At 48.5% G+C, this 27,426-nt stretch overlaps 2 protein-coding genes across 4 annotated transcripts in view; both read left to right on the top strand.

The window, feature by feature from the left end:
• Window positions 1-22,747, top strand: part of IGSF3 (immunoglobulin superfamily member 3) — an 89,816-nt gene extending 67,069 nt beyond the window's left edge. For all 3 annotated transcript variants that reach the window (XM_012761815.3, XM_012761820.2, XM_012761816.3), the window contains 4 exons: window positions 7,892-8,302; window positions 12,272-12,679; window positions 17,191-17,685; window positions 19,600-22,747. In XM_012761815.3, the coding sequence (XP_012617269.2) occupies window positions 7,892-8,302; window positions 12,272-12,679; window positions 17,191-17,685; window positions 19,600-19,850 (1,565 nt within the window). In that variant the 3' untranslated portion in view covers window positions 19,851-22,747. The remainder of the gene's footprint in view (window positions 1-7,891; window positions 8,303-12,271; window positions 12,680-17,190; window positions 17,686-19,599) is intronic.
• A 4,011-nt stretch (window positions 22,748-26,758) lies between these two features.
• CD58 (CD58 molecule) overlaps window positions 26,759-27,426 on the top strand; it is a 47,475-nt gene continuing 46,807 nt past the window's right edge. Inside the window, exon 1 of the mRNA XM_076000010.1 lies at window positions 26,759-27,158. Within this exon, the coding sequence (XP_075856125.1) occupies window positions 27,092-27,158 (67 nt within the window). The 5' untranslated portion in view covers window positions 26,759-27,091. The remainder of the gene's footprint in view (window positions 27,159-27,426) is intronic.

The following is a 27,426-nucleotide window of genomic DNA, read 5'->3' as shown; positions in this document are numbered from 1 at the left end:
ACATTAGGATCATAATTGCACCTTTTTTTGTCTCCTGGGGCTCCCAAGGTCAGTGTTCTGAGCAGCAGTGCCCGTCACGTGGTTCTGCAGCTGTAGAAGGTAGAGGAGATGCTGACCCCAAGACCTTGCCTGACATTGCCTTTTTGAATAACTCCCAACTATATGCTGTGTCTGTTACTACTTGGAATCTAAGACTGGAGTGCCTCAGGGAAGAATATGGGATTAGTTCATGGAAGGTTCTAATTGAATTCTGATTAATTTATGGTGTCACTAAAGGCATAAAAGAACAGAAATGTACGAAGTACCTCTTGGGTGCCAGGCTTTGTGCTTGATGCCTTACCTATGTTTTCTTTTTAAATTTATCCAACAATTTATAATGTAGATGTTTATACCCACATTTTGCTAATGAGGAAACCAAAGCTCTGAGTGATTGGGGAACTTTGATGGAGGCAAACCAGCTAGTTAAGTGGCAGAACTGAGGTTTGAACTGAGATGGGAGCATGGGCCTCTGTGATTTCCATACATCTGCCTCTCCCGTTACACCATAAGATTGCCTCCTGGGGAGAAGAAGTAGCTGGAGAGCTAGGAAGACCCAGGATCTGCCCTGGGGACAGCCTTCGTGTCTTGTGGATCTTGTGCTGATTTCTGTTGCATTTTCACTGTAAAGTGAGAACGAGCAGTGTTTGGCATAGGAGACTTAGGAGCATCATTGCACGTGGCTGTGAGGAGTGCTCCTCTCAGAGGTGTGCGGTAATGAGCTTTCACAGCCCTCTGGAGGCTGGGAAGAGCAGAGGTAGGTGCCTTGGGCTGCACACGGCTCCCAGAGGGCGGCCGAGGCACCAGGGAGAGTGCATCCCCTTAAGTGTTACTGTCTCTTCTTTATTAAACATTTATGCATTTAGTGCTTAATATTTCCCAAAGAGCTTCATATTCATTTTTACTCTTTTCCCTCATACACTGGTCGGTCCTGGTGCTTTTATTTGGGGGAAATGGAAGTAGAAAAATAAATGAGGGCTGACTATGTGCTGGAAGCTGGATTGCATACTTGGTGCCTGTTATCTTGCTTAATCTTCACGGCAACCCTGGGAGGAAGGTACTGCTTTCCGATTTTATAAATGAAGTCGCAGAAGCCCGGAGAGGTTCCAACTTGCCCGAGTCAGGATACATAGTGAGTGGGGAAGCTGGGATTTGCGTCCAGGTGTGCCTTATTAAAAGGCAAATGGGGTGGAGAGACTGACCTTTTTTAAGGCCATATAATCCAACATTATTCTTTCTACATTTAGTTAATGGTGTCATGTACAGAAGAGGTTTTCTCCTTGTGGTCGCTGGTACTGGTAGTAACCACAGTAGTAACAACTGTAGCAGCTGATACTCCTTGGGCATTTCTTGTGTGCCCATCAACATCCTGAATGCTTTACACTTAATAACTAATTTAGTTCTTTCTAAATTCATGCAGTGTCGTGAGGGGGACAGATGAGGACAATGACACAGAGGTCACATAAGTGACCCAGCAATCCATAAATAAGTGGTAGAGCGAGGATTCAAATCAAGGCAGGCAGCCTGGCTCCAGAGTCCAAGGTCTTACTTTTATTATGTTACGTTATTTTTCAGATAATTGTTTTTCTTCTTAGGAATCCTCTTTGGTACCATGTACTTTTATTTCATGGTGTCTTTCTCTGGTTTAGCATCCCTGATTTCCTGATCCCTTTAGCAAGTGCTTAAATTTGGTTTTTGGAAGGTGGGGTCCCAAGGCATTTGTAGAGGTTCCATGAGACACAGTTTGCTGCTGGTGGAGGAGTTGAATCTGTGCCTCTTCTGACTCCTCTGTTCCTTCTAACTGCTGCCACAAGGTGGCTCTGAGGCTCGGGGATGCCAGAGCTCAAAGCCAGTGCTGGCCTCTGTTCTACTGCCTGTGCACACCCTAGCCCTGCTCTGGTGTCTCCCATGGAAATGTCCTCTGCCCCCTACCCTTTTAAAAGAATATTCTGTCGGAATCAAGCAGCAACCTGGGGCATGTTGTCTAACCCAGGCTGATGGGTTTATCCTCAGCCTTGCACTGCAGTGCTGTTGTGTCTCCCAGCAAGGCTCTGTGTGGGCTGTGCCCAGCCTGGCCCCTGCCCAAGCCCCGCTGATCTCAGCCACAGCACAGCTACTTGATTCATCAGAATCTCTGCTTGGAAGGCACACAACCGCCCAACTGTCTATCATTGACCATTCCACGCGCACGCTTCTTGTTGTGTGTGCACGTCCCTAAGGGAATCTTCAAGGAATGCCTCCCACTCCCATTTCATTGTTGATTTAGCTTAGTCTGACTCCCGTTGATGGCGTAGTGTGACCCCCAAGGGGCATTTGGGCAAGACTTTTAGCCAGTTCAACACTTTTCGATTCTTAGTTCTTAATCAGTTCTTTTCTCTATTAATTGTGAGGCATTGCCTTGCTTCCTTCTGATTTTCTTCGGCTCAAAACCACCCTCCAATTACATATCCCTAAATACAGAAGCAATAAGGGAAATGTCAGCACTCGTTTTCCAAATGTTTATGACCATATCTTGGTCTGGCTATTAAATATTGTACATTAAAATCGACAAAGCAATAAACAAGCTTCCAGGAGGACAGCTTCCAGAGTAGAAAGCCGACTTGTCAGAGGGTGTATTCTGCTGGGATTTTACTGATGGGTAGTCAGGATGAATATTTAATACCCTCTGGATGTTGCCAAAGCCGTTTTCTTCTATTTCTTATTGCTGACCTGGCAGATTGGGATAGCTGAGGGCTTTTCTTTGACATCCATGAGTCCAGGCATGTGAACAGTGGCCCTCCTTGTCACGGTCTGGTGGCAACTGGCTGTCCCATCCCTCAGAGAGTTGGCCCCTGCTTGCTTTTGGGGGAGCCTGGGGTTCTCCTTCTTCCACGCCAGGTGGCTTCTGCCTGTTGTCTGTGCGGAGATAGAGTGAGCATGAGTGCAAGAGGCCTAGGAGGTGTGCCCAGCCCTTCCCCCATGCCACAGGCCTCACTGTCATGATGACAGCAGGTGCACTTGTTATTGGAGTCAGTGAGCAAGGGTCACTGCAGACAGACAAGGCAGGGTTGGGTGCATGTGGATTACCCTAACTAGCTATTTCTACCTCTGAACTCTTGCTGCTTTCCCTTTGCCCCTCCTTCCCGTCACTCTGCACACCTGTGTAAGCACCTGCTACATGCCAGTGGCCATGTGGGTGCTGAGGCTGCAGAGATGGACTGTGTCATGTCCTGCCTTCGGACAATGTGGGAGATGGGAGGCCTGGGGACAGGAGTACGAGGAAGCCTTACAGGCGTGGAGGCAGAGCCAGCACGGGCATGGGCAGGAGGTGTAGAAGGGAATCTGTGTGGGGTGGGAGGGAGGGAAGGAAGTGGGGGACATTTCAGGCTCGAGGCAGGAAGCGGCATGCTTATGTTGAGGTGACTGAAGGATGGGGTCTGGGAGGGGTTCTCCCCTAGGCAGGGTTGACAGAGACCTGGGAGCCCCTTTAGTGCAGGGGAGCATGGAGACTCTCTGTAAGTAATAGTTAAAAGCAAGGACAGACCCAACGGCCTGGCTTTGAATTCCTACTCTACCCCTTAACTGGCTGTGTGACCTTGAGCACGTATCTTTATAAAATTGGGAATAATATTTATTTCATAGGACTGGTGAGGGCCAGATGGTTAATATTCATAAAGTGCTTAGAATAGTGCTGAGCACATTAAAAAGGACTAGATGAAAGTTTGTTAAATAAATTAGAATAAACTAAGGAATTAGGACTTCAGCTCATGCTCAGATCATGTACTCCTTTTTATAAAAATGTATAATGTTTTCTTTACTACCCTGAAATGAAATTCATGGACAATATAATATTCTTAATCACAGAACTTTTAAAACTTGCTATTCTATCCTAATTGTGAGATAAAGAAGTAATTTTTTTTTAGTGGCTCTTGGTAAACTGAGGCACAGTCATGGTCAGTGCTGGGGCTGGCAGAAGTGCTGTAAGAACTGCCGCCAAACACACTGGCAGCCACTGTGTCTGAGACTTGGCACCCAAGCAGCACTCCTGTCCTGGACAGGGTTTCTAAAGTCCTGAGCACCTCTTTCTACAATTCTGAACAAAACAAAGGAAAATCCTCTCCTAACTCACCTGGCATATATTAAAAACATGCAGAATGAAAGCATTGTGTTTTTAGTAAAATGAAAATAAGTTCTAGCTTACCTTTCTCACTTCATCCAATCACACCTGACCACTTGCTGTTTCCTGGATTCAGTGCACAGAGAAGTTGTCATCTTTGCTCACCTGTCCCTGCTTCTGGAGTGCCCTTTCACCCTCCTGATTAACCTCAGAGACATAATTTTCACCCATGTGAATGTCATGCAAAAATCACACAGGACACGAGGCAGAGTAGTATTGCATAGAGTTGTCCCAGATACGGTTTTACATCTTTCACTGGCTTTAGTTCATTAAATACCTACCCTTCCCCTAATCATTCTGAGAACCAAAGACCTGCCTGCAGTTGGCTGCCCTGTTGAGAACTACTGTCCCGGGCCCTGGGGTGAAGAGCCCAGAACAGGCTCTAAGCTGGGGAGTAACGTGCCCCTGATTGCCATTTAGGAAGATCTCCCTGGAAATAGCTAAAATTTCCTGGGTATTTATTATCTACCAGGTTCTGTGCTAAACTCTTCTTATAGACTATTACTTTTAGTCTGTACAACACTCCTAATGGAGTCAATACATACCGTGTTTCCCTGAAAATAAGACAGGGTCTTATATTTATTTTTCATCAAGAAGACACCCTAGGGCTTATTTTCAGGGGATGTGTTATGTTTTTTTAAGTACAGTACAATAATCTACATTTATTCAAACTAGTCTTCTTCTAGAACATCTTCAAACTCGTCTTCTTCTAGAACATCATCATAACTCTCCAAACCCCGAATTCCATCCTGAATTTCTTGCGACTCTACTTCCTTTAGAACCATTGGCTCCAATCTCTCATGTCGAGCAATAGAGCTCTCACGGGGCAGATGAGAAGGGCTGCTCGTCTTCTATACTGCTCCGTGACAAAATGCAGGGGTTGTGCAGATACGCTGCACAGCCACGCCCATCACTAGGTCTTATTTTCAGGGTAGGGCTTATATTGCGCAAATACTTAGAAATCCTGCTAGGGCTTATTTTATGGGTAGGTCTTATTTTTGTGGAAACACAGTACTGTCCTTGTGCTCATTGTGCACAGGAAAACACCTGTGGTCCCTTCAGGGGCTGGGCGGTCCTAACTGGAGGAAGGTGGTGCACACAGGCCACACCCCCAGGGCAGGACGTGTGAGTATTTCCCAATTAGATGAGGATTTCTCAGTCTTCCCTGGGCTTCAGGAAAGGTTTTCCCTGTCCTTGAGACGTGGGAAGCCCAAAGCACAGAAAAGGAGCCGACCCCTTGCTCCCCTGTCAGACATCCACCAAATTTTAAAAATGCCTCTCTTTCAAGCTTCTCAACACTTCACAATATTTTGACATGGGAAGGAAAAAAAAAATAGATGTGCTTTGAAACATTTCTCTTGCTTGGATTCTTGTACCCGGACCATGTGACTGAATTGAAGTTTAGTCATAGGATTCTAGTTTAACATATGCGGTTACTATAGCAATTGAGGTTTCCTTAGTAACAGTTGCAAAAATAATCTGGCCCCAATTAATAATACATTTTAAAGCTCTTTCTACTCAACACTGAACAACCCAGTTTTTTTGGCCAAGAACCAGATAATTCAGGTGGTGTCATTCGCACTGATATAGATATCATTTGCATGTGGTGAATTGGGTTGGAGAGGAATGAAAAGGGAGCTGGTTGTTTCACGTATTACAGGAATCCAATCCGAAAAGTCCATGGGCAAGCTAATGCAAACGCAGTTTCCAGAGCTTGGGAGCTTAATGGCAAACTCTGCCCTGGAATCCCAGTGTGCCCTGGAGGACTTTCTGCGTTTGAAGATGGGAGAAGGCAGAAGACTAACCTTGTTAACAAAAAAGATGAACTCGGAAGGGTGGGACCATGGGACGTGGAATTTCTCTCTAAGAGGCGCTTGGTGTGTTCTTGATAGTTTGAGAAGGTCTGTAAGTATGTCCTTCCTGAAGAGAGTGATTTACCACTGGGAGGTGTATCCTCAGTGTTGCTTTTGTAGTACTGGCATTGGGTATCCGGTAATTCCACACCTTAGCTTGCTAAATCCTCCCATTCATTCAGAACATTTGTCTGTGTGTTACCAGGAGGACCATGTGGCAGTCTGTGTCTTTCAAAAGTTTTGATTCCTTGACATGTGGGACCCAGCCCTTGATGCTGGCTTTGCAAACTAACCTTAAGTGGCCGGTAGGCCAGGCGCACCGCCAGTGTCTGCACACATTCCTGGTCCTCAGCTGGACCCTGGCCTCGAGATCCAAGAGCCTGACCGGCAGGGTGCTAGAGGTGGGCCCCCCAGGCAAGCCCAGTTGGGAGAGGCCCGGTTGCTCTCCCGTGTGGAGTCTGTGGGTTGCCCTGGGTTTCCTTCTTAGCTGGCAAGCAGTTTGCTCCTCGTGGCAGAACGCTAAGTGTGTAGAGAGTAGTGGAGGTGGAACAGTACTTGTACTATCTGTTCCCTTAGAGGAACTTAGAATTCTTTTTCCTTTGTTTCATTTTTAGTCGGGAGAGAGGGTGGGTAGGGTGAGGCAGAGCCAAGTATAACGATGATGGAGTGGGTAAGAGCTCAGATTACCTTCCTGAGATGTATTTCATTAGACCTCAGCTTGTTGGCACCGTCAAGGTGAACATCATCGTTAATTAGTGGCTGGGGCTGCACTCCGCAGTCTGCCCGCCCTTCTGTCTTTGGAGCAGGACAGCGAGGGAAGGGGGCTGGAGCTGGCCCTATCCGGCTGTGTTGCCCACCATCTTCCTGACCTCTCTCCTCCCCCTGGGAAGGTCCTCGCAGGGTCCTCTAATTACCTGGTGCATGTTTCTCCACCGTGTCCCTGTTCACCCACCCACTCACTCGCTGTTCAGCAGACACCGATGGAGTGCTTTCCAGAGCCCAGGCACCGTGCTAGGCTCTGGGCGTGCGGCGATGGGAATGTCTGCCAGGCCGCACGCTCCGCCGGGGCTGGGGCTCTGCCAGCGCTTAGCATCCTGTGGGAAACAGAGCGGGCACTCCATGAACAGCGGCTGGTGGGGTGGGAAAAGGTTGATCTCTGCCCTCGGGGAGCTCACAGACTAGGGTGGAAGAGAGATGTGAGGGAGAACAGCCGGGAGAGGAAAGGCATCTAGCCCAGAGGATGGTAATGAGGCAAGAGTGGAGAGAGGGTCAGCGAGGGAGGGGATGGGAGGGGATAGGAGAGATGACAGCAAGGGCAAAGCCCAGAGCTCAGGGCGAGGCTGCACGGTGTGTGTGTGTGTGTGTGTGTGTGTGTGTACGCGCACACACTGCCTCTCAAGGAGGGTGCTTGAAGGTGCACTGTGGGCGTGAGTCAGGGCAGCTGGGTGAGGGCTGGATCCTGGAGGGATTTGTGCTATGGAAAGGAATGGTTTCCCTCTAACCTGCAGTTGGGAGCCATTAAACTTTTTAAGCAGAGACACGATGTGGGCAGATTTATATTTTAGCTGGATCACCCTAGTGGCCGTGTGACTGCCGGGAAAGCAGGCAGGGGACAGAGAAGGGGCGGTGAGGGCCTCAGCCAGGGGTGTGGCAGGGAGGAGACAGGGAAAAGATGCTGGGGGTGACATCGGCTCCAAGCTGCTTTCCTCACACGGAGCCATGTTTGGAGGAAGCCGGTCACCACTGAGCCCTCTGGGAACGGCGCTGGACAAAGCGAGGATGGGGACAGGCCACGTTTCCGGGAGTGTGTGGCGATTCCGCTGAACCGTTCCCCTTCCCTTCTCAGTGACAAAGCTGCAGGTGAGCAAGTCGAAGAGGACCCTTACCCTGGTGGAAAACAGGCCTATTCAGCTGAACTGCTCGGTCAAGTCTCAGACCAGCCAGAACTCCCACTTCGCCGTGCTCTGGTACGTGCACAAGCCCTCGGACGCCGACGGCAAGCTCATCCTCAAGACCACCCACAACTCCGCCTTTGAGTACGGCACCTACGCGGAGGAGGAGGGCCTGCGAGCGAGGCTCCAGTTTGAGAGGCACGTGTCCGGGGGCCTGTTCAGCCTCACCGTCCAGAGAGCCGAGGTCAGCGACAGCGGCAGCTACTACTGCCACGTGGAGGAGTGGCTGCTGAGCCCCAACTACGCCTGGTACAAGCTGGCAGAGGAGGTTTCGGGGCGCACGGAAGTCACTGTGAAACAGCCAGGTGAGGACAGAGGGAATGGCCGTCCTGGGCCAGTGGGGTCAGTGCAGAGACTGCCTCGGGGTGGGTGGGCCCTGGGGGGCCAGCGCGGAGAGACTGCCTGCAGGGTGCACATGGGGTGTGGACTGTCATCTGAGAGCACCGTAGGTCCTTCCACTGTCCTGTGGTGGGTGCTCATGCTGATGGCAAACTCATAAAAGCGCCCTTGACTCTGCTTTTATGGACATCATCTTCACCAAAGTGTGGCCTGAGGATAGCTGTGGTTAGCAAACGCAGCAAGGCAGGGACCATGGCAGGCCTTGTCTCTTTCTAGGTTTGCAGTTTGCACTGGATCTTGGGCTGACACCAGACCCACACCCAGAGTTCCTGCCTAGAAGGCATTTTCTGGTTTCCTCCTTGCCTCCCAGCCCAGCCCAGGCAAGCCCTTCCTATCTCCACCGTGATCACCCCTCTGGCCCTCTCTCAGACCTGTGGGTGGAGCCCTCAGTCTGCTCCCTGACAGGTGGTGTCCAGCCTCTGCCAGGTGCTTCCAGGGAGCGAATCTAGCTCCTAACTCTGAGCCTCGCTCAGTTCCACTTTGGGGCAGCCCCGATTGTTGAAAAGTCCACCTCTCTGCAATTTCCCTTTTTAAATCTGCCGCTAGTACAACACAAGGTAAATTTGGGTCTTTTCCTTTCAAGGCTGGGGCCGCTCCATCTCCCTTTCTCTTTGTTAAAGATTTCTAGTTCTTTCAACTTCTCACATAGTGTGGCCATAAGGGCCCTCTCCATCCCTCATTCTTGCGTGGCTTACAATTTGTCGCTGTCACTGCATGTCTTTCCTCATTGGCTGTTGAGGGTGCTGTGTTGCCACCCTGGTTCTCAACTCCAGGCCTTTGCTTATGCTGTCCTCTCTGTCTGGAATGTGGCTCTCCTGCTGCTTCTGCCCTGTCTTCACTCCAACCCCAAGACTTCACTTAGTATCACCTCCAGGAAGCCTACCCTGATTTCTCCCATATCAGTAGGGGTCCCTTACAAAACAGGTAGTGTAATAATTGTTTGTATTTTGCACTATAGTGCAGGGACTTTGAGGACAGGGCTGTATCTTCTGTCTTCACTGCTGGCATGGCACCCTTAATAAATACTGGTTGAATAATGAATAAATGGTAGCTTGCCTTAAACACTCCAGGGCCTTTGTACTTGCTGTTCTTTCTGCCTGGAACATAATGGCCTTAGATGTTTGTTTATCTAGCTTTCCCTCAGAGAGGCTTAACCCTCAGAGAAGGTTCCTAGCTCATTTTAACTTAAATAGCACCCCTGTCACTCTGTGTCCCCTTCCTCATCCCCTTCATAGCACAGATTACCACCTGGTATTCTGTTTATTCACTTATTCATATATAAGTGATTATGAAGTACTTGTTCATACGTATATGTACAGTTCACTTATCAGTTACTATACAGTACTTATTTTTTATATATTCATATATACATATGTATGTATATGTGTATATATGTACAGGTATGTGTGCACATGTATGTATATATGTATGTGTGTATATGTGTATGTTCATATATATGTATATGTGTGTCTGTGTATATATGTAATGCATATATATGTATGTGTGTATATATGTATGTGCATATGTATGTATATGTATGTATATGTGTGTCTCTGTGTTTATGTGTGTATTTGTATATGTGTGTCTATATATGTGTGTATGTATGTGTATATGTTTGTGTATATATGTATATATGTGTATGTCTATATACATATATGTGTGTGTGTATATAGTTTTTCTCTTCTACTAGAATGGAAGCTCCCGAGTGAGTGCAGGGACTTGGTTTTCTTCACTGTTGTCGTCTCCCAGGAAGCCTCAATGAGTACCTGTTCAGTAAGCCAATGGAACCAGACACAGAACTCTAGGTGTGGCCTGGCCCACACTGAATACCATGGGACTGTTCCTCTTTTTCCTGAGAACACCGTATTTCTAGGGGTTCTCACTGGCCCCCCCAGTGACGTTTTCTGCAGACCTGCTGCTAGTGCAGTAAACAGGAAGCTCTGGTCTGAAGTGATTCCTGCTGGCATTTTCAGCAACCTCCGTCCTGCCTTCAGGCCAGTCCCTGGGGATTTTGAAAACTGAACATTGTCATTAGGCCCAACAAGGTTCTTTTGGTTCCTGTTTTTCATCTCTGTTCTCAGTTCTGATTATTCTCTCCACTGGGGGAACATGATCACGCTGCCCCTCTGTATTTCCTCTCCAGTCATCACCATCCTTTCCCTTTCCACATTTGTACTGACACCAAGAGGTTCTTGGTGGACCCTGAATTTATCGCGGGGATTCCCCTCTGAGTCCACAGCCCAGCCAAGCGGGGCTGGTGCAGAAGAACTGAACCATAAGGGTCCCTGCAAACACATTTACACCATAAACAGAAAACCCCCAGGATGCTGATTAAAACAGTTTTCCCCTTTCAGTTGAGATTTTTGGTTTATATCTTTTTCTTTCTTTTTTTCCTTCCCCTTTCTGGTTCTTTCATTTTCCTTTTTTTCTCCTTTGATGAGAAAGCATATACTTTCAGAACTTTAAGAAAATACAAAGAAAAAAACCAAAAAGCAACAAAACCCAGAAACCCCAAAAACAAACAAAAAAGCCCCAACAAAGAAAATAATAATCTTTCAACCCAGAGATAACCAGAGTTTTATATATATATATTTTTTTTTTGGGGGGGGAGACTGGTTATTTAGACATTTATGTTATTTTTTATTTTGTAAGCTTGTAATTACAAAAGTACTCATGAGCATTGTAGTTTTACAATGGAGTTTCAGACAGTATTGAAGTGTAGAAAGTAAAGAGTAAAAGTGCCTGGCCTTCCCCACTCAGCAGTGTCATTCCCGAGGTGCTTCTGTGTGTGTAGAGTGTCACAGCTTTTACATCCCTCAGGTCCAGATAGGCTCATTGGGCTGTTGAGAAATTGCAGGCGTTCCTTCAGGGTGTGCCATCATTAATGACAAGTTTTCACGGAGGAGAATCTCGTTGGCCAGAGTTTTCAAACCACCCAGTTCCATCAGTATCAGTCTTTTCTTTAGTCAGGTCAGTTCTGTTCCCACCTTGAGAGGTGTTTTTTGTAAGAAAAGTAAGAACTGCAGTTCTTAGGGCTAATACATGAACGTTTTAAACGTTTAAACATGAACATTTTAAACATGTTTGCTCTGCACTTCTTTTGTGGTTGACAGCTCAGCATATTCTAGCCATCATGTGGTCAGTTTTAAATGTTTACTCTGGCATTTTTTTTTTTTTGAGACAGGGTCTCTCTCTCTCTCTCTGTCATCTTGATTAGAGTGTAGTGGCATCATCATAGCTCACCGCAAACTCAGACCCCTGGGCTCAAGCAATCCTCCTGCCTCATCCTTCCAAGTAGCTGGGACTACAGGCATGCGCCACCACACCCGGCTAATTTTTCTATTTTTTGTAGAGATGGGATCTCACTCTTGCTCAGCCTGGTCTTGTAGTCCTGTTCTCAAGTGATCCTCCCTCCACAGCCTCCCAGAGTGCTAGGAGTATAAGTGTGAGCCACCACACTTGGCCTGAAAGTTTAATCTTGCTTTGAGGGGGATTCTCACCATACTCTTCCCAGCCACCCCATCAGTCAGCTATGTGCTCTGTGATCTTTTGTCACCTGGATGCGCAGTCCTCTACACCTGGTGCTCTCCACTAAGCAGCCTCTGTCCTCCACTAAGAAGCAAAGCCAATGAGGTCATGAACTGGGGATAGCTCTTTACTGAAGCATCAAACTCTTCGAAACCCAGGCACTCCGGACACACGGTCAGGGAACTCAGAATGTTTAGGGTGCCACGTCTGAGAAACGTTTCTGCTAACTGAGTCTGTGCTGTTGTCCTTCTGTATTTGGAAGGCACCCATTCACCTTCCCTTGGAAACGGTGCATGCAAATTGCTTGTTTCTTCCCGTCGCCAACATCTCTTTCTTCGCTGTTCCAGATAGCCGCCTGAAGCTCAGCCAAGCCCAGGGGAACCTGTCAGTTCTGGAGACCCTGCAGGTGCAACTGGAGTGCGTGGTCCTGAACCGCACCAGCGTGGCCTCCCAGCTCATGGTGGAGTGGTTTGTGTGGAAGCCCAACCACCCCGAGCGGGAGACTGTGGCCCGGCTGAGCCGAGACGCTACCTTCCACTATGGAGAGCAGGCGGCCAAGAACAACCTGAAGGGGCGGCTGCACCTGGAGAGTCCTTCCTCCGGCGTGTACCGGCTCTTCATCCAGAACGTGGCTGTGCAGGACAGCGGGACCTACAGCTGCCGGGTGGAGGAGTGGCTGCCCAGCCCCGGTGGTACGTGGTATAAACGGGCAGAAGACACTGCCGGGCAGACAGCTGTGACAGTCATGCGACCAGGTGAGGGCGTATGTCCGAAACCTTTACTCTCTTTTGTGTTTCCCCTTTAAGTGTAATATTTCATGCACCTCATAAAATTAGTTTATTAAGTAATAAATTATTCGAGTTAAATACAGGAGCATTTACATGATGCATTTGTATTCAAAATTGTCTCAGTTTTTTTTTCTTATGAATGGGAAAATGCACATCTGGGTTTGACCTAAGGTGATTTGATTTCTTAATTAGAATAAAATCTGGCAATTCATTATTCCAAATCATAGACTATTTTAACTTTGAAGAATACATTCAGATTTGGATAAGTAGTGGATCTGATAAAAATCTTGAAATAATAGCCATGTGGTTCAGAAAAGCTTGTAGATTTCCAGTGGAAAATGATTTACATGCTTTAAATAGAAAATAATGAAGCCTTTACTTGCAGCCTTTACATTCCTCCTAATAATTTTATTGGTACTAATGACTATTCTGTGTGGCCTTTTGCTTTTCTTATCTTTATTGCTGTTTCTAAAGTACCTAAATGCATATAATTACTAGGTATAATTATTGTTACCCATTTAAACACATAATTAAAACTGAGATGTACAAGGTCCCTGTGTCTTCTGTAGCATTGCAGCATCATCCATTCATATCAGAGCAAAAAGTCAATGGTCCTTGTTAAGGACCTGGAGCAGAAATGAATTTGTGACCCCCCCATCGGTAGGAGTGGTTTATCTTGTTTTCTGAGCGTCCTGACATTGACATTTGTGGCCTTTGGTACTGTTGGAAGTTTTCGTGACATCTTCACGTCTGAGCAGAGCAGTTCTTTTTGTTGGTGGAACACAGGAGCGTCACGGTTGCCCCATGCATGGCCCCGTATGTCATGGCATGTGCTTCAGGGAGTCACATGTACCCCTTGTTACAGGAAAGGGACAGCATCTTACTCACTTGTGTTTTGCCTAAGCTGGAAGGGAAATCACCTCCACTTTAAGTTACTCATATTTTCCCATGAGCTTTTATTTATTTAGACATTTTATTTATTTATTTATTTATTTTTGCTTTTTGCCTTGCCTAGAAAGGCCACTTGTCTTTTCCCTAAGGTGAAATTGTAGAGAATGGCAGCTGCCTCCTCCCTCACCTCCCACCTGCTCTTTAGGTTACCACGCAGAGGTCCCCAGGTGGAGTGGGAGGAGACAGGCATTGATTGAGTACAGCTGCCTCCCAGCCACAGTTGAGAAACTTACGTTCAGTCTTCACAGTAACCCTGAGTGCTGAGCTTTAGTAGTGGAGGAGCTAAAGCCATGTAGCTAGTGAGAGCGGACTGAGTGGTCACCCAGGTTTCCCTCCTGCTGCGCTGCATGCTCCCAGTGTAGCCCTTAATTAAACCTGTGGCCCTGCACCTGCCTCCCGTTTGGCCCAGTGAGCTAGCCTGGACCAGCCTTCTTTCCATCTGTTCGTCTGTCCGTCCCTGATTGTACAAGTTGATTGTGCTAATTACAAAACATGGAAAGCAGAAAAGTATAGTATTAATACTAAAATATCTAGTATTAATACTTCTGTATCTGTTTTTTGGTCTTTGTCTCATATCTTCATATTCCTTCTGTCTCTCTCCCTAAATGAAGTCAGGATCTCACTGTTACATGTGATTTTTTTTTTCTCCCACTCAACATTCTTTTGCAAGCATTTTTCCATGCTGTTGAAAGCATTTTATAACCACCATTTTTTTTTACTGATTTTGTAACATTCATTGTGCAGCTGTATTCCACAGATTTTTTTTCCTGAGGTATAAGTTAAATACATAGAAGACTTGAAATAATATAGCTATAAGAGTTATGTTTTAAAAATTGCCTTCTGTTGCTCACGGTTGACCACTCACTGTAATCTGAAGTGTATGAGCTGAAAGGCTCCTGCCCTCAGTGTGATTGTAGTTGAGTAGATTAGTAGTAGTGTTTGGCTTGCGCAACTGGGCAAGAGAGAAAACCACATTACTCACATGGGCCAGGAATCGGTGGTCAAGGTGACAGCCATGAGAGCAGTTAGCATGATGCAGGGGGTCCAGGGGAGAGAGAAATATCTTCCTTGCGGCTTATACTCAGAAAAGGAAAGAGTGCTAAAGTCTGAACTGGGAGAAGGGTTGGCCAATTCTAGAAGGGAACAGACACAGGAAACCAAATTGGTAGAGAAGCTTGTTAAGGGGAGGGAAGTTATGGGAAGGTGAAAATTAATTACATTCAAAAAACTTATATTGAGACTTTAATGCAGACAAGGCACTTTAAGGGGCCAAGAAAAATTGTAAGTGGTTAGAAGGGAAGAAAGCAGAGGGAGAGTAGACGAGGAAGAGGAGCTTCTGAGGGCACTAAATGCCTGGTGGTTGGTGCCTGGCCATCTTGTGGCCCTCCCATGATGCGTTCTGTTGCACACTGCCCAGGGCCACCTCCTGTGACACGTTAGCCAGTCATCAGGAGCTTTGGAGGACTGCGTTAGACTCTGGAGGTAAAAGGCACTGTTGACCACCCCTTGGTCTGTGGCATGGCTGCGTGATGGCTTTGGGGTCACACATCAGCTGTGCTCTCTGGAAAGGTAAGCTGATGAGTCGAATGAGTTTGAGTCACCTGTGAACTGATTTAATGGTCTCCATCCTGCCGTTTCCTGTCCTCGAGCATCTTCTCCTCCCGCGAGAGTTGGGCTGATGGGCTGTGCCCGCCACCTGTAGCCGGTTACTGAGCCTGCCTGTGCCAGCCGTGCACACTGAGAGTCCAGATGGGCAGGGCCGCGCGGGGTGGCTTGGCAGAGCCCCACAAGAGCAGTAGGGACGCCAGCTTTATGTTCACCTGCGAACGACATTAAGCCAATTCATTGAAAGCCCAGGACAATACTTGGGAAATGCTCCTAGCTCCTATTTGGTCTTCATCCAAGTAGGATCTGATTTGATATCTCTACTTTTGCTGACGTTACATTGGCATCTCTCATGAACATTTCATAAACAGAGCCAAAGGGAGGCTTTTTGGGAGCTAGGGAGTGAATTGTTTGTTTGGAACCTAACCACAGCGAGCCAAAAAGGACAGAAAAAGGCAGCAAAAGAAACAGATCAGAGCCTGTCTGGTGGTGTCTGAGGTGTGGCTCACCTGCTCGGGCTCCCCTTCTATGGTGGTTCTGTGTCTCCCACTTCAGTTGGGAGGGTACTTTGTCCAAGTCCATCCTCCTGAGTAGTCCATGCTCAGGGAGGGGCCCTTTCAGGTCTGTTGTCTGTCCCCTGGCTTCAGTCCTTGGAAAGAGATTGACCTCCTTGGGTTCACTGTGGCTTAGGCTATAAGCTACACGCACGCAGTTTAAATTCAAAAGTTACAGAGTCGATGTATTTTAGTAACGGTTTCCTAGCGCTGCTGTAACAACTTAGTGCAACTTTGGTTGGCTTAAAAGAGATTGATTCTCTCACAATTCTGGAGACCGGAAGTCCAAAATCAGGGTGTCATCGTAGCTGTGCTCCCCCTGAAGCTCCAGGCAAGAATCTTTCCTTCCTCTTGCAGCTTCCTGTGGCCCGCGGCTTTGCTTGGTTTGTAACTTGGTTTGTAGCGGCATCTCTCCTCTTTTTCTCCTTCATCGTGTGGCCTTCTTCTCTCTGTGTGTCTTCTCCTGTTCTTATAAGGACACTCGTTGTTTTATTGTCTTAGACTGCTGCGCTGCCAAAACAGAGTACGCAGGCTGGGTGGCTTAAACAACACAAGTGTATTTTCTCACAGTTCTGGGGGCTGGAAGTCTGAAGTCAGAGTGCCGACATGCTTGGGTTGCGGTCCCCCTGGCTACAGATGGCTGTCCCCACACTGTGTCCTCACTCGGCCTTTCCTTAGTGCATGCTCCTGGAGAGAGAGAGAGAACTCTCTTCCTCTTCTTATGAGGCCACCAATCCTACTGGGTTAGGGCCCCACCTGTATGTCCTCATTTAACCTTACTTACCTCTAGAAGCCATTTCTCCAAATGTGGCCACATTGGGGGTTAGGGATTCCACATATTAATTTGGAGGGGGACATAATTCAGTCCAGAGCACCACTCACTGGATTTAGGGCCCACTCCAGTCCAGTATAACCTCCTCTTGGCTAAGTACAGACCCTATTTCCAAATAAGGTCACATTCTGAGGTTCCAGGTAGACATGAATTTTTGGGAGACACCATTCAGCCACTACAAGGGGTTACAGTGAAAATAAGTGTCCCTCCCTCCCTCCTGGGATTCCCATAGCCGCCACACTGCTAGCTTCTTATGAGTTCTTCTACAGACATTTTATACAAATATGAACAGATATATATGTCAGAATAAAATAGATGTTCTGCATACAATGATATGGAGAGTACACAGTGTTCTGAACGCTGATAATGTTTCTTGAGTCTCTGTCCATATCTTGGCACTTTGCGGTGCCTGTATGCCTTTTCAGTGGGTGTGTAGTGTTCTGTTGCATGGGTATTGCTAGCGTGCATTTAGTTTGTTTCGAGCAAATAAATTAAAGCAGCTCCTTCTCCCTTCTTTGTCCCTTGTCCCCGCCCAGATGCCGCCCTCCAGGTGGACACAGTGGTCCCCAACGCCACGGTGTCTGAGAAGGCAGCTTTCCAGCTGGACTGTAACATCGTGTCCCGCTCAAGCCAGGACTCCCGCTTTGCTGTGGCCTGGTATTCCCTGAGGACTAAAGCTGGAGGGAAAAGGGGCAGCTCCGGTCTGGAAGAAGAGGAGGACGAGAGGGAGGAGGAAGAGGACGAGGACGAGGAGGAGGAGGACGACGAGGACGACCCCACAGAGCGCATGGCCCTGCTGAGCGTGGGCACAGATGCTGTCTTTGGCCCAGAGGGCAGCCCCTGGGAGGGCCGGCTGCGCTTCCAGAGGCTGTCCCCAGTGCTCTACCGGCTCACGGTGCTGCAGGCCAGCCCCCGGGACACGGGCAACTACTCCTGCCGCGTGGAGGAGTGGCTGCCCAGCCCGCAGAAGGAGTGGTACCGGCTGACGGAGGAGGAGTCGGCCCCCATCAGCATCCGAGTGCTGGACAGAAGTGAGTTTTTTTGATTGTAGAGGAAGGATGTCACTGTTGATTCCAAGTGTGTCTGGAAGACAAATTCGGAGCCTGATTATGGGTTAATTAGCAGTTTTCTTAACTGTCATGGGCATTTATTTATTAGTAGGATTTGAGATGTGGTAGGATTTGACCTACTAGTTCATATAATTGACCCTTGATGGCCTATGCAACAAACAGGGTTAGGAATTAAAGTAATAATATTCCATATAATCTTTATAATCAACTTCATGTTCCACCAGATTCCATTTTAGTAAGATCTGTCCTACAACTATATTATTAGACGTTTCTTTGTTACTTTTTAGAATACTGAACCTACTCTCTCTTTAGTGAATTAGCCAAGTGTTTCAGACTCACAAGAGGAAGGGAAAAAACGAAGCCTGAGTACTCCACTGTCATTCTTTTCGTTTTTGTTTTTTTTTTTTTTTCTTTCCCAAATGTCTGGGCGATTTTTATTTTGAGGGTGACTTGGAGGTTTAGGTGGATTTTGCACTGTTAGTTGGGAGGACCCGCCTGGTAGAGCTGTGATGTTGCTTGCAGGAGAGCCGGGAGGAGCCTTAGTAACGGCCCTGTTGCTACAGAGGGTCCAGCAGGCAGAGTTTGGATTATACTGAGGGATTTTCACCGTGAACAGAGACTGGAGGAAATTCTTGCTGGCCTGAATTGTTTATTGTAACAAGGCAGTCTTTCGGTTGGCCTTGGATCAAAATAAGGAATATATATTTTAATATCAGACTGAAAATGGTATTTGTTACAATAGAATTAGCCTGTAACACAGAAATTTAAAAATTGCAGGAAATTTCAACTTCTCAGTCAGAACATTTTACTACATAATCTTGAGTTTTTGAGTTTTGGCTGCTAGTTCTTTACCTTCATCACCTCCTGTGAACATTGCATTAGACAGAACTACATGAAATTGAGTTTTTGTAGGTCAAAAATGGTTGACTATCAGCAATTTCATATACTTTGGAAATCTAATAAGTGCAGGTGTATTTTAAATTTTCTTAAAAGTACTGGTGAGCAACAACTATGCATTGGAGGAAAAAGTAGAAAAAAATCTAAACCATACGTAGGTCACCTAATGATCTACTGAATCAGCCACTGTCTAAAAGTAAAGAGGAAGGTGTTTAGGCCACATTTTATCTGTCCATTGTGGATGTCAATGATCATTAAGCTTCCTAGAGCATAGGGATTACCCAGAAGCCTTATTTTACAGAGAAAACACAGGTTTCCAGAGGCCAGGCTCCTGCCAAGGTATAATGAGTTATAGAACAACCCTCAGCCAGAGTCTTGGGGCATCTGGTTTTATTCTCTTCCAGCCGTACCTAACACTGTGTTCTGTGCAGCCACAGACACACGGTGGACATTTGTAAGTGGCCGGCAATGACATTTTAATTGATAACGTTAATCAGGTAAGCATCGTTTCTGGTAAAACTGCTTTCAGAAGCTGGCAGGAAGGAAATGTGTTATAACCCCAAAGAAGGAAGCTTGTAGCAGAACTAAGTGCAAAGGTACATGGGAAATATAACCGTGCAGGACGTTCAGACTGAACTGGAGCAGTTTCTTTACCATCCTAGATGCCACTGAGTTCACAATCAATATGTCACATTGTGTTATACGGCTTTCCGAGCAGTCTTGATGGCTTTCAGTGGAAAATGGAAGCATTGCTTTGTTGGAACTTCCAGCTGGGAATCGGGAGAGGCGTGTTGTGAGAAAAGGAACACCAGGGCACCCTGCTGCCATCAGCGAGTGGCAGCAGGGAAAAGGCAGGGCGCTGCGGGAGTGCCACCAAGGGGCTTCCCAACATTGGGCTGGGCGAGGACTTCAGGATCAAATGTGGGCAGTCCAGGCTCTCAGTTCTCACTGCCTCGTCTCCTTTGTGGTCCTTTTCAGGTCCTACCCTCCAGTCCATCATCTGCTCCAACGATGCGCTCTTCTACTTCGTCTTCTTCTACCCCTTCCCCATCTTTGGCATCCTTATCATTACCATCCTGCTGGTGCGCTTCAAGAGCCGAAACTCCAGCAAGAACTCCGATGGGAAGAACGGAGTGCCCCTATTGTGGATCAAGGAGCCGCACCTCAACTACTCCCCCACTTGCCTGGAGCCCCCGGTGCTCAGCATCCACCCGGGGGCCATAGACTAAGGCAGGTGCCCCAGCGGATGTCGGCCACGGAGGAGCTGAGGCTCTCCCCTGCTGCCTCTCGCTCTGTGATGGGACGGCTGGCAGCACCCACACTCTGGAGTGCCCGTGCAGAAAATTGTCAGACTTGAAAAGCGTTCGGAGTTCCCGATCAGTCACAGAGATAGGCTGCCTCTCGGCGGCAGTCTAGGTTGGCTAGCTATCTGTGCGCAAATGTGATCCGAAGTTATAGGTTTCTTGTTTTCGTTTTTAGTAATGTAGTGAGCAGCTCCAGGTGCCACACCTACTCACGGATTTCTCTAGTGATCTCAGATAGATGTTACAGGGGTTCTTGTTCTTTGTAAGGTACTCTTTTTAAATCCCTTTGGTTTCCCCTTTTTGGATTCCGTACTGTTGTGGACGGATTTCTCTTACGTAAAACTGATGGCAAAAGGAAGGATGAACTTTCTAGTTAGGAGGAATCTCTTCCAAGACTTTTTGTTTTTGCATATTTGAAAATGCCACCAACGGATCAAAATACACCCAAACATTGTTTTTTTTTACTTTCTTAACAAGACTTGAAAATTGTGTACAGTGTGGTCAAAATTTGTATCTTATCTTTTCCCTCGGCTGCAGTTGTTGGAACCACTTTGTTGTCAAGATGAAAGCATTGAATTTTGCTTCAAAGAACTATGTATGTATAAGAGAAATCCTGCATACCCCCATTAGGAGTAGATGGTGCCCAGCCTGTCTGTCAAAGAGGCAGAAAAAGGCTTCATCCCATCCTTGCCAAAAAAATAAGAAAACTGTCTTGAAGAACAGGTCAAAAGCTCCAAACAGCACACACTTTCCAAGTTAAAGTGGGCAGAGGGCTGCTTTTAGCAGCTACTGACTTTCAGGCTGATCAAAGCTGATGATTAGAGAAGGAAGGGATAAAACGCTGGATGTTGGCTTGATCTGTTCTGCAAGGGCAGTCTCTAACTGATAACTGTGAGCAGGTGGGCCTTTGTCTTCAGGTGCTTTGCCAAACTCTTAAAGGAAAGTGTCCAGTGAACCTGAAAAGGCAACAGCCCTGAGCTGAGCACAGGGGCCAAGGCAGCCACTGTAGACACCCGATGGAGGGCACTGGGCTGTCCAACACCAAGTTTGGTAACAAGTGGGACAGTGAGGGGTTGGGAGGGAGGTTTCCAGGGCCTGATGTTGGAGATTACAGAGGGAGTAACTACCTCCCTGGAGGTGTGAAGACTAGGTTTTTCTCCTTTCTTCCAATTAGATCTTCCTCAGCGATATTGATGTCTTCCTCACTCAACTTTTCTCTCTCCCTACCTCACGGCCGTGAGAATATCAGCCAAGGGTAGGTCCAAATGTGGCCCTTCGCAATCCTTTCCGTTTACCTAGTCTCAGCAGATAGTGATCACATTTGTTGTCTGTGGAGGTTTTTTTTTCCTTTGCCTTTCTTAAATCCTTCCATTTTGTTGTTCATTTTTATGGTGGCTTTTTATTTTAATGCCCCTCAAGCCAAACCAGGGCCAGTGTCACCTTGTTACTTTACACTGTTGGGCCAGATGCTTGGCCCCCTGGAGCATCGTTGGCTGCAGATATTTCCTTTTGCCCACTCCATGAAGATGTTATCATGCCCTTCCGTCCCCGCGTTTTGTTGGCCGAGTGTGCCACCTCCATTCCTCTAGGAACTTGCACCTTGAATCCCAAGAGGGGTCCCAATTTGGAAAAAGCTACCAGGGATTCTGGAACTAAGTCTGACAAGAGAGGTTCCTGCAGAGCCTCATTCTGAGAATGAACAGGCTCCGGGGGAGGCCTGTGGGTGCCGATCCTCACCGCAGGCGTGCAGGCGGCCTGGACTGATCAGCAGGTGCATTGCCGAGCCAGGCCGAGGGGACCAGGCAGTTGCTCAGCTACTTTCTGACAGGCTTACACGGCCTTGCCTTTCCCCTCGCAGGTTCACCAGTACTCTCCTGCGAGACAGTGTGCAGACACCACCACCTTAATCCTGCTGTTGCCTGGCATGCTGATTCTCATTTATTATGCTGCATCAACATGTTAGAAGTATGGAATCGGCTCAGTCATGAAGAAAGAAGGTCTTTTGCCCCATTTCTTCATTTCAGGGATGTGGGCTTTCAGTGGGAATTTGCTGACTCCTACTTTACAGGCTGAGTCAATGAGGGAGGAGGACTGACTTTTCATCTGCCTGACTGGAAGGATGCCAGAGGGCTGGCTGGGACCGGGATGTGTAGCTAAGATTTCAGTTTGAATTGGTTCACAGCAGTAGAAAACTAGGTGCTGCACGAAACTAAATATGTGAAGCAATTACAGGAAAGTTGAAAGGAAAAAAGAAACCGAAGCCAGTATTTTAATAATTGCTCTTTCTGTGCATTTTCTCTTGGGCTGGGGCATGCCATCCAATGATGGTTGAGCTTTTCCAGCTTTCTATGAAAAACCCCAGGACCTTCTTTCTTTGGCCATTTCTATGGAAATGTGGTGTCAGATGAATGGTAATGGTGCCCTCCAGTGGCTGTGATACCTCATTGCACATTGTCTACTGGAGCTTTTGTCTTCTGAGGACGGGAGAGGAAAACTGCCTAATACTACTCTCTTGACTCATCTACGTCTACAATGTTGCATTTATGAAAAACTACACTGTGCTAGGCGCATTCCAGGACATGAACATGACCACACCCTCTTTCACCAGGGTGTTTCTGTAGCAAGTTTTCATATTCTTTTCAAACAATGGTTTCTCTGCGTTAATTTTTGAAGAAAAAAAAGAGATGGGGTAAGAAAACTACCCATGCATGATGTAGAGAGCTGTTGATTTGTTTTTGTTTTTTAAAGGAAAACTATTTGTAAGATGTTGCACTAAAACATTTTATATACACTTCAGAGACCTGTAGTAAATTATGTTGAAAATATGGCTGTTCACATTTACTGGAGTCCTCTATCGTTCTTTCCCCTCGCTTTATCAGCCACTTGCCTCTGCAGAACTGTGCTGTCGGGGCCTGCAGTTCCGCCCTTGGCACTGGTCTGCTAGGCTCAAGGTCCATGATTTCCAACCTTTATTACCGTGCCCTATGCCCAGCTTCAGCAGTGCGCTTGTACAGATGATGAACACACTTTCCTCAAGACACTTTGCTGCCATCTGCTGAAATGCATCATAATAAATATACAGCCCCACCCTGACTGCCCAGACCAGGCGTCCTCAAACTATGGCCCGCCTCAAACATGCCGCCCGCCTAGGACATTTAGCTGGCCAGCCAGGTGTTTTTGCCGCAGCTGCCTGTCCCACATAGCAGCCAACTTGTCCTGGGCCCACAGTGCGCACTCTCCAACGGTCTGAGGGACAGTGAACTGGCCCCCTGTTTAAAAAGTTTGAGGACCCCTGGCCCAGACTATGCTGCCCCTAGAGTTGGGCAACACAGCATACCTGGAGCCTGAAAGGCAGGTTTAGAATGTAGATCTTATAGGCTAGGAGTGGTGGCTCACGTCTGTAATCCTAGCACTCTGGGAGGCCGAGGCGGGCAGATTGCTTGATGTCAGGAGTTCGAAACCAGCCTGAGCAAGAGCGAGACCCCGTCTCTACTATAAATAGAAAGAAATTAATCGACCAACTAAAAATACATATACAAAAAATTAGCCAGGCATGGTGGCGCATGCCTGTAGTCCCAGCTGCTCGGGAGGCTGAGACAGAAGGCTCACTTGAGCCCAGGAGATTGAGGTTGCTGTGAGCCACGACACTCACTCTAGCCTGGACAACAAAATGAGACTCTGTCTCAAAAAAAAAAAAAAATCTTATAATCTCTCCCCTTTTTTTGGGTGGGTTGGAGAGAAGGATGGGGTGAGAGGAGACTGATAAGGAAGAGAGCAGGAACATGGGACAGCCTTCTTGGCCTCCACGGCTTCTGCAGCAGGAGCACACCATCCTTTTCAAACTTTGTAGCACTGCCCTGGCCGTGAAATAGCAAGCATTTTCCAGCATGGAGGGAAGAGGAAGAGCTGTACATTCCTGTGTGGTGAGACTGCACAGCACATCAGTCTCTGCACAATTCCAGTGTGGGAAGGAGTTTACCACATCTGCAAGGTGGTGAGACTGTTAGAATGATTAAAGCCATAGCGGTGACACATGATTAGTGAGAACGCATCTGTAATTCTTTAAGACATGCAAAGGAACTAAATACAGAGTAAAAAGGAAAGGGAGGTGCTTCTTTCCTTTTTTTCTAAGTCCAGGACTTGCAAAGGCTTTAATGTGTGCTTTCCTCCGCTCCCACATCTGCTGCATCCTTATCAACTTCTTGCAGCTGCTGGCTTGGCCAGGACTTGAAATTGTGACTGTTTATCCCTTGGGTACCCACAGTGGTTCTGTGTTAAGCCTTATGTATTATTTTTGCCTATTTTTTTTTCAAACGTTCTCTTTCTGCCAGGGAACATTTTAAAAAGGGAAATAGAGTATTATGGAATAAGACTACCCCCTCTATGCCTTTTGTGCAAATGCAGTGTTTATATAAATGAAGTGAATGTACGCTTCCCAAGTGAGGCTACAATGAAAATGACCATTTACATTTGTGCAGGATTAGGGGCCGTGTTTTGCTCACCACATTCTGGGATTCCTAAGCTTTGTGGGAGCAGTTCCAAGGGCTTGGCAGGAACTAGCGCCAGCGCACGAATGACATGCTAGGAAGAGCAGCCCCAGCCTCTTGAGCAGGCTGAATGGGCCCTCCTTTCTTACCTTCTCATCCGTGACTATCCACAGTGACAAGAAGATAAAACTGGACCTCATAACGCTGGTCACAGGATGAAAAATGTGTCCAGCCATCCTCTTGGTGGCAAGTTCTCAATATACGAAGGGAGCCTTTTTGGCTGTCTGCCTAATACGTTGCAGGTCCAGTCTTCCTGAGCCTTTTGATTCATGAAGTCTGCGAGGCCAGGCATGTAAGTGCCTCTAGAAATGCTTGGTGGAGACACAGCATGTCTCCTAACGAAAGAGCTGGCGCTGCTCCTTGGTCAGAGGACAGTCCAACCAAGGAAGGCCTAGGGAATCATTCCTTGCCCAGTGCCTAGGGACCCTGACCTGCCCAGGTGGCCGGGCAGTTCTTTCCTCCACACTGCCCCCCGAGGGGTTTGGCAGTGCGTGCTGCCCTGTCTGAATGACAGCACGGCTGCCCGTCCAGAAGTTGCCATCACATCCTGCTCCTATAGGAAAGGGTAAGAGCAGACGGAGGCTTTGGGCTTGGCCTCAGATGGATTCCCAGTTCTGCCCCTTATATGTGTGTCCTTAGGTAAGTCATTTACTTTCTCTGAGCCTCAGTTTCCTCATTTGTAAAGCCAAACACAGTAATTAAATTGATCCGGGCAATGCTCTTAACACAGGGCCTGGATGATAGTGAGTGCTGAACAGATGTCCGCTGTCATATCACTTCTCAGCTGAAAACCTTTCTGCGGCTCCCCAGTGTCTACAGGTCTGACCCCATCCTGCCTTTCCAAGTTGGCCAGGTTCCTACCAGCACCCGGCGGAAAAGAAACTTAATTTCCTCACATTTTACACTACACACCGCACCTGCCTTGTGTTCCCAGTATCTGTAGATGATAGAGAATGTCTTAAGATAGCAGGCTTCATGCTATGGGACATCGGTCCCAGAAATTTCATTGGCAGAGATATCTTTTAGGATTTTATGGCTAATTTAAATAATTCATGGATTTTTGCGGTAAGGCTCCAGTGTCTTGAGTGATTTTGACTGCCCCACCCAAGGATAATGGAGATGATGGCAACACGAAAAGCACATTTCCACTCAACTTGCAATGTGTTCTGGTGTTTATTTGGGCAGCAGGGAGTCTGTTTGTGAAAATAGTTTCCTGCTCACATGATAACTAAGAGTTCTCTTTAAGCCTTCAGCTGAGCAGGGGCAACTCTGGTGCCTCTGTTTGCAAGAAAGGGGCAGACAGGGAGGCTGGTGTGGGGAGCTGGTTCTGGGAATAGGGCTGGTTTGGGATCTGATGGATTGGAGGGAAGGGTAAGCCCAGTCAAGGCTAACCAACAGGGAGCGTTATAAATGCCTGCTGGAAGGCCAGATAATGAGGGGGATAATGGATGTGACACCCCAGTCTGACGGAAAGTCCACAGTTGAGATGGAGGAAGAGAGGTTTGAAAACCAAAGAGGAACGAAGAAAGGAGAAACTAAAATCTGGAAATCCCAGCAAGGGAATATTGGCAGCGGTCGGTGGAGGGGCGGTCCAGGTCGAAAAGGGTGTGTGTGTGTGGGGGGTGCACCAGGAGCCCCTCACATTCAAACAGTCGTCTAAAAATGTCCCCTTTCCTTTTAATGCTTGAAGAAAAAGCGGCTCAAAGAGGCTGTTTTGTCCAGAGTCCCAGAGCACTCGCTGAAAGGAACGAAGTGCCTGGGAGCCGGTCGGTGCTTCCGCCCGTCCTGAAGTCCGGGCGGACGGCGGCCTAGCGGGCGAGCTTCGGGGGCGGGGACGGCACCGCCCCGCCGCGCGCCCCCCGCCCCGCCGCGCGCCCCCCGCCCCGCCGCGCAACCCCAGCCCCGCCGCGCAACCCCAGCCCCGCCGCGCGCCCCCAGCCCCGCCGCGCAACCCCAGCCCCGCCGCGCGCCCCCAGCCCCGCCGCGCGCCCCCCAGCCCCGCCGCGCGCCCCCGCCCCGCCGCGCGCCCCCGCCCCGCCGCGCGCCCCCGCCCCGCCGCGCGCCCCCGCCCCGCCGCGCGCCCCCGCCCCGCCGCGCGCCCCCGCCCCGCCGCGCGCCCCCAGCTCCGCCGCGCGCCCCCAGCCCCGGGTTGCCTCCGGCTCGCCCCAACGCGAAGGAAAAGCGCTGCAAGTGCGGGAGGAACGAAGACATCTGGTTTTTTATGAAACGCAAGCCACTCTTTAGTAGGAAGGCGTGTCTTTCTTCCTTAAAAGGAGCGGACGGGCGGCGTAGTGACGGGAGACCGGACGGCCGCCCGGGACGGCGACAGGCGGCGGCGGGAGGAGGAGGACGCGCGCGCAGACGCGGGGCGGGGCGGGCAGGGCCCGCGGAGCTCGGCTTGTTTTTTGTTTATTTTTTGGAGGGGACAGGGTCTCTCTCTGTCGCCTGGAGTAGAGAGCCGTGGTGTCATTGTAGCTCGCGGCAGCCTCCAACTCCCGAATTGCTGGGACGACAGGCGAGCGCCCTGCGCCAGGCCGGAGCCTGATTTTGGCTTAGCCTCCACCGGAAGTTGGCGACTGCGCGGGGCCAGGTCCTGGGCAGGGTCCTGCCCGTCGTGCCATGGTCCTAGGGAGTGGCACAGGGTGGGCCCTGGGGGTCCTCTTGGTCTACCTGCTGCTCCGGTTAGGTGAGTGGAGCCTCCCCCCTCCCCGGGCCTTTTGCGATTGCGGACACTGGGCATCTCCTGGGCTGTCCCCAGGGCTGGGCAGGGCGGACAGGCAGGGTCCGAGGCGGCTACGGGCCGGGACAGGTGGGGAGAGGGGCGGTGGGGAGTGTCTGGGGCAACTCAGCCAGAGGGAGCCTTTTCAGGAAGGAAAAGTTGTAAAGTTGTCATTTCATCTCCAAGTGCTGCTCACGTTGTCAAGCAGGAACTTTGTAGGGAAGGGACCAAAGTC

The sequence above is a fragment of the Microcebus murinus genome, chromosome 2 (assembly GCF_040939455.1).
Source record: "Microcebus murinus isolate Inina chromosome 2, M.murinus_Inina_mat1.0, whole genome shotgun sequence".
NCBI classification, from domain to species: Eukaryota; Metazoa; Chordata; class Mammalia; order Primates; family Cheirogaleidae; genus Microcebus; species Microcebus murinus.
Note: the sequence above shows the minus strand (reverse complement) of the source record. Positions and strands in the feature narration are given on the sequence as shown.